This window comes from Ambystoma mexicanum, chromosome 14, assembly GCF_040938575.1.
Source record: "Ambystoma mexicanum isolate Mex_15411 chromosome 14, UKY_AmexF1_1, whole genome shotgun sequence".
Lineage (NCBI taxonomy): Eukaryota > Metazoa > Chordata > Amphibia > Caudata > Ambystomatidae > Ambystoma > Ambystoma mexicanum.
Window position 1 is genome coordinate 608,593,891 of NC_090940.1, and position 15,991 is coordinate 608,609,881.

The following is a 15,991-nucleotide window of genomic DNA, read 5'->3' on the forward strand; positions in this document are numbered from 1 at the left end:
GGGGAGGGAGCACTGCCAGCGAGGTGGCTCATAAGTGCAGAGAGTCGGGGGACTGTAGGGATGAAGATACAGGCCGTAAGTAGGGAATAAGGAATAAATAATAGGGGAGGGGGAAAAGCCCCAAATAAAAATACAAAAATTCAACGAGTTTTTTTTCGGGCAAAAAATGTTGTCAAAAAACACTGCGTTAAAAAAAAAAAAAAACTGTGGCAGAATGAACATGGAACCCAAACACTGCATGTTTTACTGAGCTGGCAAATGACGGGCATAAACTCTACAGTTCTGCCAGCTTTTGTGCGGAGGTAAGCGCCGCTGCACAAAAGTGTTATCAGTTGTGATATTACTGCATACGGTAGTGATGCGCACAGTAATGTGGCATTTCCACAGTAGCCAGGAAAAGTTTCGGCAACTGAAATTGAGTGGGTAAAAAAAAAAAAATACCTGGTGAAAATATCTTAGCACTGAAAAAAAAGTTGCCAAGGAAAATGTAATGTAGCCAGAAACGCAGCGCGGTTACGGTATGTCTTATGGCTATGGAGGGGGTAGAGGATTTGGCGTTACAGCAAACATTTTAGATACAGTTATGGTAAGGGTCCGGTTGCTTGCGGAAGCCTGGCAATTTCGGGATTTAGTTATACAGAGTAAGGGTCAGTGTGTTAGGGTAGGGGGAATGGTCTGGGTAGGGTCCCCAGAGTAAAGGTTTCGGTTAGAGTTCAAGAAATGAATAGGGAGTTTGGGGTGGGTTAGTGATGCTGGGGTGGTATAGGGGTTAAGATAGAGCTAGAAGTAAGGGTTATGGAAAGAGTTAGAATTGGGGTTCGAGTAATTATAGCAAGGAAATGAGTTTGGGCGATGGCTATGGAATTTGTGGAGGGCTGGGGTTGGGGTCACTGTTTATATTCCATTTGTTTCTTTGGTGTTTTGCACATTGTCATATGTAAATAAAATGCTTTGGATGTCTGAAGGTCAGTGATCGAAGTGAGCGGGAACGGCGTTCCACTAATTTTATCAATTTCTGTTTTTTACGACCATATTCATCCTTCTATAGTGAGGATTTGTCCATTTATGTCCCTGTGCAAGTGTAAAGTTATAATACGAGCCTTAATTACTAGTCACTTAGACTATTGCAATGCCCCGGCCGCAACACCCGTCACATGTAACACTTTGCTTCCGCCTAACATCTCCTTTGCCGAGACCACAGTTCCACTACTTTTTTCAGTACAGTTCTACCACTGCTGCAGGACTAGGTTTAGGGAAAGCCTGTGGGTTAGGGCTAGAATTAGCATTGCGGTTGGCTTTAGGGTATGGGAAGAGTTAACGATATGGTGATTGCCTGGTTTTAGTAATGATATAGTTCATTGTTGAAGTTACTGCCTTGTACTTTTGCGCGTTTGAAAATATCTTTTTTGGTGACCTTTTCACTGGCAACATTTTGCTTTTTTATTTTTATTTAGAAAGACCACATATTTAAATCGTTTTGTTCACTAATATTTAACATGACAACATTTTTCTGACAACATTTACACACAGAACTATTTCCCCAGGGAGTCCTATGCGACTCTGAAAGGGGGGGGAATAACTAAAGGATCCTTGTGGCTCACAACTATGCCACCCATTTAAGCTGCCACATGTGGTAAACCTTAAATACCACATGGCAGTATCTGCGGCGGAAAGCCGTCGGACATATAAACAGGCCCTTACTTTGTTTGCAAGCCCCAAATTTGCTCTCAGAGTTGTACTTGCATAGACAAAGGCTTGATTCACAGAGTGTTTTCCAATGGGGTTTTGCCATTATAAAATGCTTCTGTGAATTAGGCCCGTAGGGTGTGGGCAATTCATAAAGGCGCACGAGGAGGCCCCGCATTTCGGGGACCTCCTATGCACACCCCACCTGCAGTACCTGCTCGAAACCACAGGAGGCGCAGCAGAAGATGCGGGCACACGGGTGGGTTTTGATCATGATCTTGCCCTCGTTCTGCGCCTTCGCTGCAAAGTAAAGCCGACCCTTCATCGCCTTCCGCCTGCGAGGAAAGAAACAAGGAGCAAATCAAAAAGAAGTCTCTCCTCAAAGGTGCTGCAGGTCGTTACTATTAGTTAAAAAAAAAAGGCCAAATGACCCCCCACTTTGATGAAGGTCTTCTCTCAGTGCCTATAACAATAAACGTGATGCATTGAAGGTTTTGAATTAGTCTTAAGCCTCAGCACTGCCCTGGGCACCCGTCCACACCACCGGTTTTTATCCAGTCTGTGCCACTGCAGCCGTATGCAAATCAGTCTGGAACTGCCACCAATGGGAGCAGTTGAGCTTAAACTGCTAGGCCCCGCCTTCCCCGCATGGAAACACAAGTAACTCCAGACTTGTTTTGGCTGAGCTTGCCATGCCTAAGGACCAAAGCTACAACTCCCTGATGAGGCCCGATGAGGCCGAAACCTGCCTGGGGTTGCTTGTGGTGGTCCTGTGTAGAAGGCGAGTGACCTAGCAGTTCGGGCTGGGCAGCCCCTTTCAACTGACCATGCCAATGGGGCCATGGAACTGAGAATTCCAGTACAGTGTACAACTTCCTGTTGTGTGGCATTTTAACACTGGTGCATTGTCCGGAAGTGTAGACCGGAGCCAGGGTGCATGGTGGGATGCGTCCCCATCATGGTGCAGCATCCTTGTCGTGGTCTACTGCATTCAAGGGTAAGGTGGGTTACGGGGTATCTAGTCAATTAATCTAAAACCGTTCCATCTAATACCCTTCCATCGAAATGTTTCCATTTAAAAAAATGTCCATCTAATGCATGTTTTTGGGGTGTAAAGGGTTAATTTTTGTTCAGGTGTATTTTAAAGGGTACACAACGGAGTTTGGGGGGACCCCCACCAAAGAAAATAACAAAATAAATAAAAAGATTAAAAATGCATTAGATTGACATTTTTTAGATGGATAACTTTCAATGCAATGGCATTAGATGCAATCTCTCCCTCTCCCTCTCTCCCTCCCTCTCTCCCTCGCCCTTAGTGCTAAGGTATATCGAGATTCCCCTCTCCGCTGCTTCCATTCACTCATCACTGTTGTGGTCCACTTGAGAGGCGGTCCAAAGGTCCCCACGGTGCACCTCTTTGCTTCAAGTACCTTACCATGAGTGCTACAGTCCAGTTAGCAGGTACCCACCCACCGCCCCTTGTACTCTCAAGAATTGATCATCAAGAGCTGGCGGAAAACCTGGCACGATGAAACATGTAGCCAGCTACGTGAAGCTGGTACGCTTGCCCGCCAAGCCATTCATCAGGCAAACCTGTGTGTTGCACTAAACAAATGAATGAATACAGTTTGGCATTTCAAAGCAACGAAATACTGTTCTGGCCCAAATTGCCAGCTCCGCCAACGCCTTCCCCTGAAACCCGCACTGAAATCAATTCATTTTCCATGCAGAAGATGAGTCCTATTTAAGCAGAGTTCTATTGGTTGGCAATACTGTCCCGCTTTTTCTGCCATAACAGTTCTCCATTTGGGACGCTTTTCAAAATAAATCTAGTTTTTTAAAAATGATCCTTGGTGCCTCAAAACCAACAACCTATATAGATGACATCACGGCAGCTAAATCTAGTCTGTGATTTTCTAGTATCTTGGGCAAAGAAATTCAAACCACTGTAAACTCTTCCCCCTTTGGGAGAATGTTTCCACATTGCTTCAAACAACCCCTCAAGTAATAATGAGATATTATAAAGGTTGAATCGGCACACACGTATGGTTTGAGGGCTGCAACGCCAATGGCAAGGCTTCAACCTGAGCCAACCGGTCTCGACAATATGGTCTGGAGTCGTTTCTGGCAGCAACAAATCCTTGTTTCTTTGGAAAGTTGATAGAAACATGTGCAAGTTGTCAGGAGCTGGCCCATATGGGGGAAAACAGTATTCTAAGATTGCATGTGCCAGGCTTTCTGGCCTGGTGCAGTACCGAGATGGCACCTTACAGGTTGTAGGCGCCGTTCTCCGGAGAATGGCTAGTGGTGGATTGCTTTGATGGCGGTGTTGGATCTCTATGTGGTTTTCGACACAGTGGAACATGGGTACTACTTCCGATTCTTTCTGCATGCGTGGGGCACTGGCTGACTAGCCCTCGATCTTTTCTGTCTGGTAGATCTCAAAAGGTTAAGAGGATTCCCTCCAGGCCCTACTTCTTGCCCGTGGAGTGTGCCCCACGGTTTCATTGCCCAATCTTTATGTGGTGCGACTGGGAGAGCCCACTGGAAGAGTACAACATCACTGTCCATCAGTATGCCGATGACACACAGCTCCATCTTGCTACATCAACTGTAGAGAAAGACTTTCAACTAGGGAGAGGTTTAGCCAACATCGCGTCACTGATGATGAAGGCAATGTAACTCCGCCAAGAGCGAATATCTTCTAATTGGCTCAGAGAAATCCACTAAAGGTGCTCTGCCGTATCCCCCGCTTCGTCCCTGGCTCTTTACGATCTTTGGAATTATTACTGGATCCCCAACTGTCCTTCGCGTCCCATATCCGAAAGAAGTACTAGCTAGTCCAATATCAATGACATCTCCTGCAGAAGCAAACACCTCTTCTCCATAGCACACTACTGTGGTCAACGCTCTAGGCCTTGGTGCTTTGGCATGTTGATGGGAAATGTTCTACTGCTCGGAGTCACCAAGGCAGCAGTCTACAACCAATGGCTCTCCAGATGCTTCGAACTACAACTCCCATAACCCATCACCAATGACTATGCTGGGTAGAGTTGATGGGAGATGTGGTCCAAACCATCTATCAAGGCAAAGGTTGAATCCCCCTGCCATGATGAGACTGTGGCCACTATGATCCGCCCTTCGTTCCTCCCCCTATCTTAGAAGTTCAAAAGCATCTCTCTGATCTGGACCCTGCTCAATTGGCTACCTATTGATTCTCAAATGCTTGACATATAAATGACTTCATCGTATTGTTGCTCACCTTTACCCAGAAGCTCAACGTCTGTAGTGCCCTGGTGCTGTGTAGGCTGGACTACTGCAATAGTCTCTTCCTTAACCTCCCCCTTTGTGGTCTGGTGGACCCAGGTATTTGGATTAGAAGTTGCAATAGTTGGGTGCGACACAGACATATCGACCCAGGATTGATATTTCCATGCAGTGGCGGGTCCGGGGGGGGGGGGGCACCCAGGATTGACATGCGCACACATCAAGGGGTGAGGAAACGCATGCTCTCCAAAGCGGATGCTGAAGCAAGCAGCAAGAAGTGTGCCAGTGGCATATGCTGCCATGTTTCATGGAGGAGGGAAGTCATCGTGCCCTGGGATTCCGGGTACTCCCTCCTCTTTGACACAATACATTCAATCAGGTGCACAATAGAAGGAACTTTATTGGCAGCACAAGTCAGCTAAGCATTGCCAGAGCAAACACTCAGGGAACACAACTAACAACTGCAGTCAGGCTGCCCTGCTTCACATCCGGTCAGTGCCACTTACAGCACCCTGCCCTTGGTGCAGAAAGACCCCTGCCCCTTCCTTCAAACTCGAGACTCACTACGGACGGCCAGAGCGGCAAACTTACCAGCGGCGGAGAGAAATTGGTGAAATTTGCATCCAATGCTGCTGCATTGATGGAGGGGATTTCATCCTTGTTTGGCGACTCTTTGGTGAATTTCGTGGTATACAAGGTTTGGCTACGTGCGCACAAATATTTTGACCAGGCTCGGGGTGAGATATTGTGCAAACCCCCAGTTGGCCACAATGTTTGTGCAAGTTGGTCAGATAGCACAGTGAGCTAAGCGCTCCCTCCAGATATCTGTGCGCAGCCTGCGGTGGCAGGTTTGAATCCCAGCAGGGTCAACTCAGCCTTTCACACTTCGGAGGTCGATAAAATGAGTACCACTCTGTGGGATAATAATGTCTTCTGTTGTGTCAACGCTTTGAGACCTATGGGTGTGTAGCGCTATAGGAGAAATATGCTGCCCCCAAAAATCGAATGTGCCAAAGGAAAACAGCAGATTTTAACAATTTCCCCCACTCCTCTAACTTGTTCACTTCTACCACTCTCTCCTTGGCGAAGGGAGACCACCACCACTACCCCTGAACTACACACACACCCACCGACTCCATTTCTGCCCCACCTTCCTCGCTCCAGGGAGACTGTGCACCTCTCTACCCCAGACTCCACTGAACACTCGCTCCATATCAGCCACTTGGTCAGACACTCTCTCATGTAAATCCCCCCCCCCCCAATTCTTTCAGGGTCGTGACGAGAGCGGCCAGACTCACCTTTCAGCATCCAACTTCATGAGCCTGCGTACATCGAAGCAGAACTGGACGTCGGTGACGGTGCAGCTCGGGTACGCCTCACTGTGGAGCAAAGGAAAGCACAAACATTTGGATACGAGGACTTTGTAGCGAGGCAAGTTCGACAGCCAATCAGAAAACAGGAGGGAAGCCAGCTGCCGGAAGGACAGCTCATTTGTGTGTTTCTAGGCAGGGGTGTTGCTAGGTCTGGAAAAGATCCGGGGCTATGCCAATGTCTGAACTGTTGGGACTCGGGGCTACGCCAATGTCGGGACTATTGGGACATAGCTCTCAACCATTGGTGTTGCAAAGGCGGGTGAAAACACCCGATTTTAGTTTTGGCGGGTGAGATGCCCATTGAAACGAATGGGCATGCTGGAGGCTTGGCGGGTGAGTCAGCTGTTTTCAAGGCGGGTGACACCCGCCAAAAGCGTGTGAGTTGAGAGCTATGTTGGGACTCGGGGCAAGCTAGCCTTTTGGTTGAGCTTCTATCCACGGCTACAACCAAAAGACCCAGGGCCATAGCCATAGCCCCCTCCGCCCCCAGCTAGCGACGCCTCTGTTTCTAGACCAGAAACACGCCAGCCAATACAGTCTTCGACAACTGCGGGATGCCATGTTGATGCATGGGTCCAGTCTACTAAAGGGCGAAAGAGCCCACACCAACGGCAGGACACTAGACCGCGCTCACCTGCCAAGAAAGCGCAAGGCCAGCTGTAAGATACTGGAACACTTCCATACCACCCAGGAGATGCCGGTACACTTGCATCGCATTGGACCAGCCACATACAAGGGAACAGAGCTCCAGTACAGTGCCCTTTCTGCTACTGGATATGTTGTAGTGTGGCCGACTGAGACCCAGCCACCTGTCTGATACTGGAACAGTTGCATAGTGGCCATTTCAGACCCACACGTGCCACTGATTCCAGAAGACCTCTCCAGTTTCCCCATCCCATGCGTGAGTAGGTCAACCAGTCCAGTTTCTTTCTTTGCATTCTGGGACTTGTAGTCTTACATTTAAAATATAATGGAAAAAATAGCACTAGGGCTGGAAGTCCTACTGGCGCAAGACATCACACACACACACACACACACACACACACACACACACACACACACACACACACACACACACACACACACACACACACACACACACACACACACACACACACACACACACACACACACACACACACACACACACACACACACACACACACACACACACACACACACACACACACACACACACACACACACACACACACACACACACACACACACACACACACACACACACACACACACACACACACACACACACACACACACACACACACACACACACACACACACACACACACACACACACACACACACACACACACACACACACACACACACACACACACACACACACACACACACACACACACACACACACACACACACACACACACACACACACACACACACCTCCCCCCCATTTGAAATCAACGCTTATGCCACTTTTGTAATGCTAGGTCAGTCTCATAGTAACCGTTACTCTGCTGGCACTCCATATGCTACTGGACCAGTTCCATGCCAGCCAACAAAGCCCAAGTGAGTGGAGCTATATTCGGCCATTCATACAGTGGCTAAAAGAGGGTATCCAGTAAGATTACCCCCCACAGAAATGTCGCCATACATAAAGTCGCTGTGAAAAGTCTGTGGCAACATTATGTATGATGACCATTTGTGGGGTGATCGGGGCTGTCCCCTGCTCTCCTTGGAGGAAAAAAAAATAAAAGTAAAAACAGGGGTTGCAGGGTTGAGCCCCACAGGCTCACAGCGATAATGTCACCGCAAACCACTGACGTTTTGCAGCGACTTTTTTGCCACACAGCCTTTTTGCGGGGACATTATCACATGGAATCCTAAAAGAGCCCAGAAGACCCATATGATGCCGGACCAGTCTCATACTGTGAATAGTGTCCAAGCCTCCTGTGTCATAACCAGCCTCGTACGAGCAACAGCTGCCACATTCCATGCAATCATCAACCGGCCTTAGAAACAAAAATGGAAGCAGAATCACTTGGGGTCAAAAGATCACCCTCAGAGAGATGTGAAGCTGGGATCACCTCCGTGATAACAGACCAAACTCAGCGACAGGGCTGCGGTCATCTGTGCGGCAACAGACCAGTGTCGGAGAGACGGTTCTAGGTCATTTCATCGCCAGTCATTTCAACGCCTAGCTTTTAAAACGTGTATAGAATTACGAAAATGCTCATCACATTTTTGTTTGGGGTGGGGGAGGGTTAACCCCCACAAACCCCCTCTCCCACCTATTACCCATTCCCTACCCCCCCACCCTTTATCTGCCCTTTCCCACCCCTCCCTAAAAATTTTATTTAGCATTTTCGGAATTTTGTGCACCTTTAAAAGCCAGGCTTTTAAATTACTGGCGATGAAAGGAAGTTATACCGGAGAGACATGGAGCCAAACTCACCTGTGCAATAAAATACCAGTCTCCAAGACTTCGAGAAGTCAACTGTGTGATGACAGAGGACACATGTGATAACAGATTTGCTGTACGGAGAAACAGAGCTGGGGACACGCGTGTGACACCGGATCAGTCTCACTTTGGTCTTCACAGAGCATGCTTCCCAAACGACAGCTGGAGCAACAGGCTTTGTTCCCGTTTCACTCCCCGACAGTGGAAGTCTCATGCCAGCCACCGGCACTCAGACCACTAGTGTGGCTCTGCATCAGTCTTACACCAGACACACTGCACTTGTCATACTGTTAGAATGGATTTCTAAACTCTGCTCTGGTGAACAGATGTTCAGGAGGCCTCCCTTGTTAATGAAACAGGGAACACTTCTGTGAAGTTAGCCAGGACAATGCAAGGTAGCTTGGAGAGCAGCCAAGAATAAGTCTTCGGAGTAGTGGGGGTGATCTGAGGTCTTCCATGAGCGCACACACAATAGGACAACACAAATTACCCTTGGACAGTAGTGTATCAAACATATACAGTTTATTAGGCCCAGAACAAACACAAGTGTGTAGAGGAGGAGACAAGTACCCCCGCTCCAACTGCCCCGCTTACATTACCTGAAACGTATGAACTAAAGTATGTGACGTATACTGAACAAATAAACCAGCAAAGAGAAGAGCGTGGGCTGTGTTCAGTACCCATAGGAATACCTATACCTAAGAGAATAGGGGAGGTAAAGTACCCATTGAGGAAACCATACCTGCATACAAGACAACGTGATGGCCATTTGAACGAGATTCCTGAAGAAGCAGAGAAACTAAATGACAAGGATGAATGGTGATATCATATAAAGTTGAATCGACACCCATATAAAAAGATAATCAGACCAGAGAGGCCGACGATTTATAAAGTACAAGAAGATGCCAAGGATAAGTGACATCTTGGGATCAAGATGACAAGACTTATGCCACAGACCTGATGAAGAAGCTTAGTTAGTTTAAACGTGTACAGATGCAATGAAACGCAAGCAGCAAAGCAATCATGGAGCTAGCTACATCCTTTTAAATATATTAGACCGCGGCAAGCGCCAACATATACATATATACCTCTATAGATACATATGGACAAGTAAAGGATGAATGTTCCTGCTATGTATATAAGCAGTACTGAACAAACCAGAAGGCCTCATTTCAGTGTCGCAGTTGAGAAAAGCCATTGAATTAAACAGAGTAAAAGTGCAGCTAAGCAGTTCACTGAGCCAAGAAGGCCAAGGTTTTATCAAACTGGAATTGGCTGACATTGGATACAGTTAATGTGAAAGAACAGAAGCTCCTGTTCAGACAGGTCAAGCAAAAACAAAAGATGTCAGAGGACTATTGAAAATAAATTCAAAGACACGAAAAGGCTACATTTCATGGTGTCCAGTCATGTGACAGAGGATAGTTGGACGAGCAAGATGATCACACCTACGCACGGAAGCCGGCTAGTGCCCATACTCCTTTAAAATTCTCAGAGAACAGTACAAACTCGAGGCCAACTTCAAAGTACTAATTGACACTGGACCATTGAGGTGATGGATATTTTAATTGGTGGGAAGCTGGTGCAAAGACGAGCTCACCCGCACTTGGTTGTTCAGTCTGCATGCTGCTAACGTATGTAGGAAAAGTACTGACGGGGGTTAGATGCCAACCAATTGTAGGGGACCACGTAGTTGGGGGTCCTATAGTGTGTTTAGCCAATGGGACATCGTACATTTAGTGATGTTCATAGTGGCAATTTTTAGGGGAGGGCTTAGTCGCCGCACCGGATGTTAACTATCCAATTATCTTTTTCCGTTACTCCATACAGATATAGAACCTATGTTTAGTTATTCACTAAGAACCAATCCCACCTCCTGATAGCTTTTAGTAGTTTACCACGTAGGATGATGTTGGTAATGACGCAGGTCAGCACATCAGTGATGACCACTTTTGGGTACAAAAGCCCACATTTTTAATGAAGTAGATAGAGTCAGTGTATCGAGCGATTGCTGATGTTCGTTGTACTCTCTGTTTTAAGATATTTGACATTAAAACAGACAAACTTTGCCTAACTATTTGTGTCGTCTTGATTATTGATGTATGAATAAAATCTGCATCCCCATCCATCTCCTGTGTACCGCTACTCATCGTAAAGGGCTGGAAGCCTCCAGTTCAAGCAAATAATGGCAAACTCAGTAATATCACTACTTAAACACACAGTATGTAAAATATATGTACAATCACTTTCCAGTCAATGCGGTAAAGTGCGGTTTCCTGCCAAAACCTTTCGGAAGGGAAGGAAGACAAACTATAATACATTTGCCAACTCCAGGCATGAATATCCCTCACTTAAAAAGCCCTACGAAGATTGGGCCTTGTGCTCAGTGTCAAGTTTGTGCATGAAAATGCTTGGTGATGCGTACAATATTCAATGGGAATAAAACGTTAGCAAGATGATTCTGGAGTGTGGAAATTCGTTCTGAGAGTCAGAGGAGTATCTGCAGCGAAGAGCAAAGCTGTCCCCAAGTTTCGGGCGGCTTTAGGAAGCAACAGCCACCCAACCAAAGCAAGGACTATAAGGGATTCTTTGTGCATAATAACGGGTTGGATGAAATAGGGGCCACTGGTAAGTGGCATGACTACTCACTGCCCTTAGCTCACTCCAGGTCCAAACTTGGCAGGCTTGGAGATGGTCGCGTGGAGTACCAAATTCCCTCATTGGTCAAGCTTCAAAGTGCACAGGCGCTGCGGGGGCAGATGCAAGTCTGGTTTACAACTGGAGCTGGATCTCTCATCACAAATGCAGGACAAAGAAAGCACTGATGCAGCTGGTCTCAGGACACTTGAAGAAAGGTGGAAAAGTCACCAGCAGCGACTGGCACTGTTGCACAGTGATGCAGGAGCACCCAAGTCTCGCGGACTGGCGCATGCTTCCCACTCGTGGCCAAAAGCAGTAGGGATGTCAAGGTTTGGCAAGAAAAGGCTTTGCAGTGTGAATTAGGGTTTTCCCAAAGCTCGAGCCGAAACTCGATGGTGCAACGATCCAGCACGGGTGCCGAGGTACAAGCTGGTCAGTCCAATGTAGGGCCCAGGGACACTTCTGAGGAGGCTCGTTTCCAGAGCAACAAGGAAGCGTTGAGAGCGATTGGTCCCACCACTCCAAGGGGTTGAAGCACCAGTGCATGCCTCCAGAAAGCGAGTGCAAAGCGAGTGCAAAGCAGCGCTCTAACGGGACAACAGCAAGCTCAGGGTGCCGAACCTTCTCTGCGCAGTTTGGATAGTCCTTGGATCTGCTTTGTTTCTCTGGATACCTGGCTCTGTATATATGTCGATTTGGACCTCAGGGTGATCTGTGGGTCTGCACTCAGGCCCTCTCCTCATATCCCAAAGGCCAGACAGTCCCAGCCCACTTCCTGGGTACCCACACATGGACATGCCTTAGCCGGTGAATGCATGCGCAAATAGGGACTCTGCGAGTCACAAGTATCAGGAGGAAGGCCAACAGACAAAATGGTCAACGCAGAAGACAAAAGACTTCTTGGCACGGCTGTGACGGACACTAGCCACAGTCATGAGCCAAACGCGGTAAGCGTGGTATGGCTTGGTAAATAAATGTAAAATTTCATTTAAAAAAAAAGAGTCATAGACCACTTGGCTAGAAAAAAAAATCTGATTCAGAAAATCACCCTCCTGCTCCTACTGCATATGTTGGTCGTGCCTCTAGTTATACCTTTGAGAACAATAGTTTTAAGAAATGTGTGTTTGATTGCTATGGGCTAGGCACAGGCCGGCCTCGCACATTCTATGTATACATCTGACCATACCCTGTACTCACCATTTCTTTGGCACACCTGGCACTATATGCCCCCTCATCCTATTTGCCCTGAATGTTTGACTTCAGCAGCTCAGCTCATCCTTTCACCCTGACACAGCTGGAGGACTGCCTTTTGCCTAATTACATTTGTTCATCACAATGAAGTGCCTAAAGATGTCATGACAGTAAAGAGCACTGTACAGAGCACCCCTAGGCATTACTAGTGGAATTGTTGGCCTAGAGGTGTCTGGTGTCCTGAACATAGAAAAGCACGTGTGAAGCAAGCTCCCCCTCCCTTTTTACACCATACATTATGGAACCGGTGGGTTGATGCATACACAATTACAACTGCAACTCATCTAAGCCTGAAACAACTGTTGTGTAAAACGAACTTTATTTTTATTTTAACATTTTAAAACTCGACACATGAACTAATTCATGCCTCTCACACCAAATGTGCAAATATAGCAAAAGTGCAACATATTTCAAAATGTGCAAATTGTGCAATTTGGGGGTTAGTATAAAGTGCAAAAGCCTATTATTTCATACAATAAAGACAGTTGCTTGATTTGAACGAGGCGATATGGCAAACTCTCTACTGCGCATAACGAGCAGGCTATTCCTGCTCGACAACAAGTTTTTAATTTTCACTTGTCACACATTGGATGTACGTGATTATACTGTGGCGTGAAATTACGAATGCCTGCCACGTTATAATCATGCAGTGTGCCGCTGTGATGCTGAAAATGCATTGGAGGGACAGGGCCTCCATATCCTTGTCCTTTATTGCTTTATCATGTGTGTTCTGTCTTGTTTTCCGTGCAGAAGTTCATGTGGGACTCCTGGCGGTGCGGCTCTTCCTCTTTTTGGTTTGGTGAACAGACCCTTGGGATACACCTATGCCACCCATGGGTGGGAGTGCGACCCTGTACTCCTAGTGTATGTTTTTGGGCACCTGTGTGTGGCCCGGGAGCAGGGTATGGGCTGGTGGCAGCTCCATGCTGAGTTTGACAGGTGCTCTGAGTATCCTCCATTTTGGGGATACCCAGGCCCTGCCATTGGAATCGGTTGATTCCTGATGGGAAACAAGATGGCCCCTGTGGCCTCATGCTTCTATCACCTGTTCTCTTATTTTCCCGAAGTCCTGGGAAGCCCTGACTCTGTCCCTTCCCCCTGATTGGCTGTTGGGTGGAAGTTCCATATATGGTAGTGTGGGTAAGTCCAGGCCAGACTGGCTGGAGCCTTCCCAATGACTATGTTGTGGGTATGCCCGTTGGGTGGGACCTGGGTGAATGGAGTGACCAATATGCAGGATGTCTATTATCTGGTGTTTGACACAATGACTGAGACAGCCCTGCCCGAAACTGGTATGAATGCAGTGTGGAGTGCTGAATGGCAGAGTGCTTGTCCGAATCCACATTCCGTGTTGTGAGTGTCTGGATGGAGAAGAATGGCCTGAAGGCACTGCGAGCCCGATTTGCTGCCTGCCTGCATGAATGCCCTTCTGAATGATTGGTTGCCAGAGTGTGACCCAGCAGAGTGAATGGGAGATCACCAGTATATCTGGGGGCCTCTCACTGATGCAAATCGTTCAGAAGCTGAAGTTGATACTTGATGCTTAACCTTGAAGCCCGCTGGAAGAAAAAGAATTGCTGCTGCTGTCCTTTGCCAATCTGAAAGCTGCTCTGCCTCCAAGGGAGGACCTGGCTAGGAGACCTCTCCCCGAGCTACGGGGGACCATCGTGCACCAGCTGATCTTTGTCAAAGCTCCCTGGACATCAGACCCTCAAAAGGCTGCCGACCGAAGTCGGGGACCGCTGCGGAATAACAAAGCGAAGCACCCGGACATTGAAGTCCATCACCGTCGACGACTGCGGTTGCCAACCGGAGCCGCAGTGCTCCTTTGCCTAAGAACACTTTGAATGAAGGACTCCCTTGCTCATCACGGTCGACCGCTTTCGTCCTGCCAGAGAAAGTCAAGGGTGCCGACGACCGAGGAGAATACGACTTTGGGTTTCCCGCCCACCCGAAGACCACAGAGAAGCAATGACTCGATGCCCATTGCTGGGCCAAAGTTCTTCATTACCTCTCTGCGGCAATGAACGCTCGTCATCAAGGTGCACCGCACGCCTCAGCTTGCAGGACATTTTCGACCGATCATCAACTAGCACCACAAGAACCGAAGCTGCTGTCGCAACAACAGTGTTCACCCTTTTTCTTCCCCGACTCTCGATGACCCATGGCTCCTGCCTTAAAGGGAGTTCACTCAAGAAGGGCCCGTCTCCGACTCACCGAAGAACTCTACGAAACCAAGTAATTTGGGGTTGTGGAACCTTTTAGAAGGAATCAAGACTATATTAAGCATAATTGGACTGGGCTTGTCAATACGTTTTATTTGCAGGTTGCGCAGGTGGGGGGGGGGGATCTTCGCACAGAACTGTCTGTAGGTAGACCGGGGACTGCTCTGCCATTGCTTGATTTAACTTGCATTCCTTCTGTGGTCTATCGTTGATTCATCTTAACCATCCGATTCATATGTTATTGGGGCTGTTAGCCGTGGGCGCATTTTAAAGGAATCGATAGTTAAGAGTGGTACCACGTAGACCTGTATACATTTGCCATTTTAGTATTGCCAGAGTACAAAGTGTGTTATTGTGATTGTGTATATAATGTGAACCTTATTTATATACAGATTGTGTTTTCACTAAATAGTGTGTGGAAATTCCTTTGTGGGTGCTTTGGGACTACACTGTACTTAACAACCAGCCAACATCACTTCCTGAGAGCTTAAGCCTTGATTGTTCGTCCATAGCTACCCTATAGAGAATCATGGCTAGGGTACTCTGTGCTTCCACTCTGCCATATAGAGAGCAGGGGTACAGACACCCCCCTCCAGTCTTTACAGCCGCCGACTCCCATGTCTCTCTGCAATGCCAGTTCCGTTCATTTACAGGGATGGGACCCGGCGCCTCAGGGTCCTTTATATAGAAAGCGTGGGACACACCCGCAAACCCCCGATCCCATTATAGCAAATAAAGTGTGGGGGAGACCCCTGCAACCCACATTCCCCTTGTTGGCTATAGTGGGAACGTATGGTATTATAATTGTAGGACATTTTCACTGTATGAAATTTTAGTACAGCCGAAGGTCGAACAATGATACCATGCATTTTTTTTTCAGAAATGTTCTATGGATACCTACACATTCACAGATCGACAACAATACTACAGTAGTGGACTGCCGGATTATTTGATCTCATAGATCTTTCGTTTTTCAACAAAGATATGGACCGGACAATGCCGGTCTTTCCAGGTTGACACAATGTGTTTCGGCCCAACGCTTGGATGCGGCCACCCAACCATGTTTCTGCAGCAGGTTTTTTACCGGGCCTTCATCAGGACAAAATATG

General features: G+C 47.5%; 1 protein-coding gene across 2 annotated transcripts in view; it reads right to left on the bottom strand.

The window, feature by feature from the left end:
- The window catches only part of TMEM63C (transmembrane protein 63C), a 398,663-nt gene that overhangs the window by 152,274 nt on the left and 230,398 nt on the right, over nt 1–15,991 (bottom strand). For both annotated transcript variants that reach the window (XM_069638011.1, XM_069638012.1), the window contains 2 exons: nt 6,252–6,332; nt 1,901–2,021 (listed from right to left, as the gene is read on the bottom strand). In XM_069638011.1, coding sequence (XP_069494112.1) covers nt 1,901–2,021; nt 6,252–6,332 — 202 coding nt within the window. The remainder of the gene's footprint in view (nt 1–1,900; nt 2,022–6,251; nt 6,333–15,991) is intronic.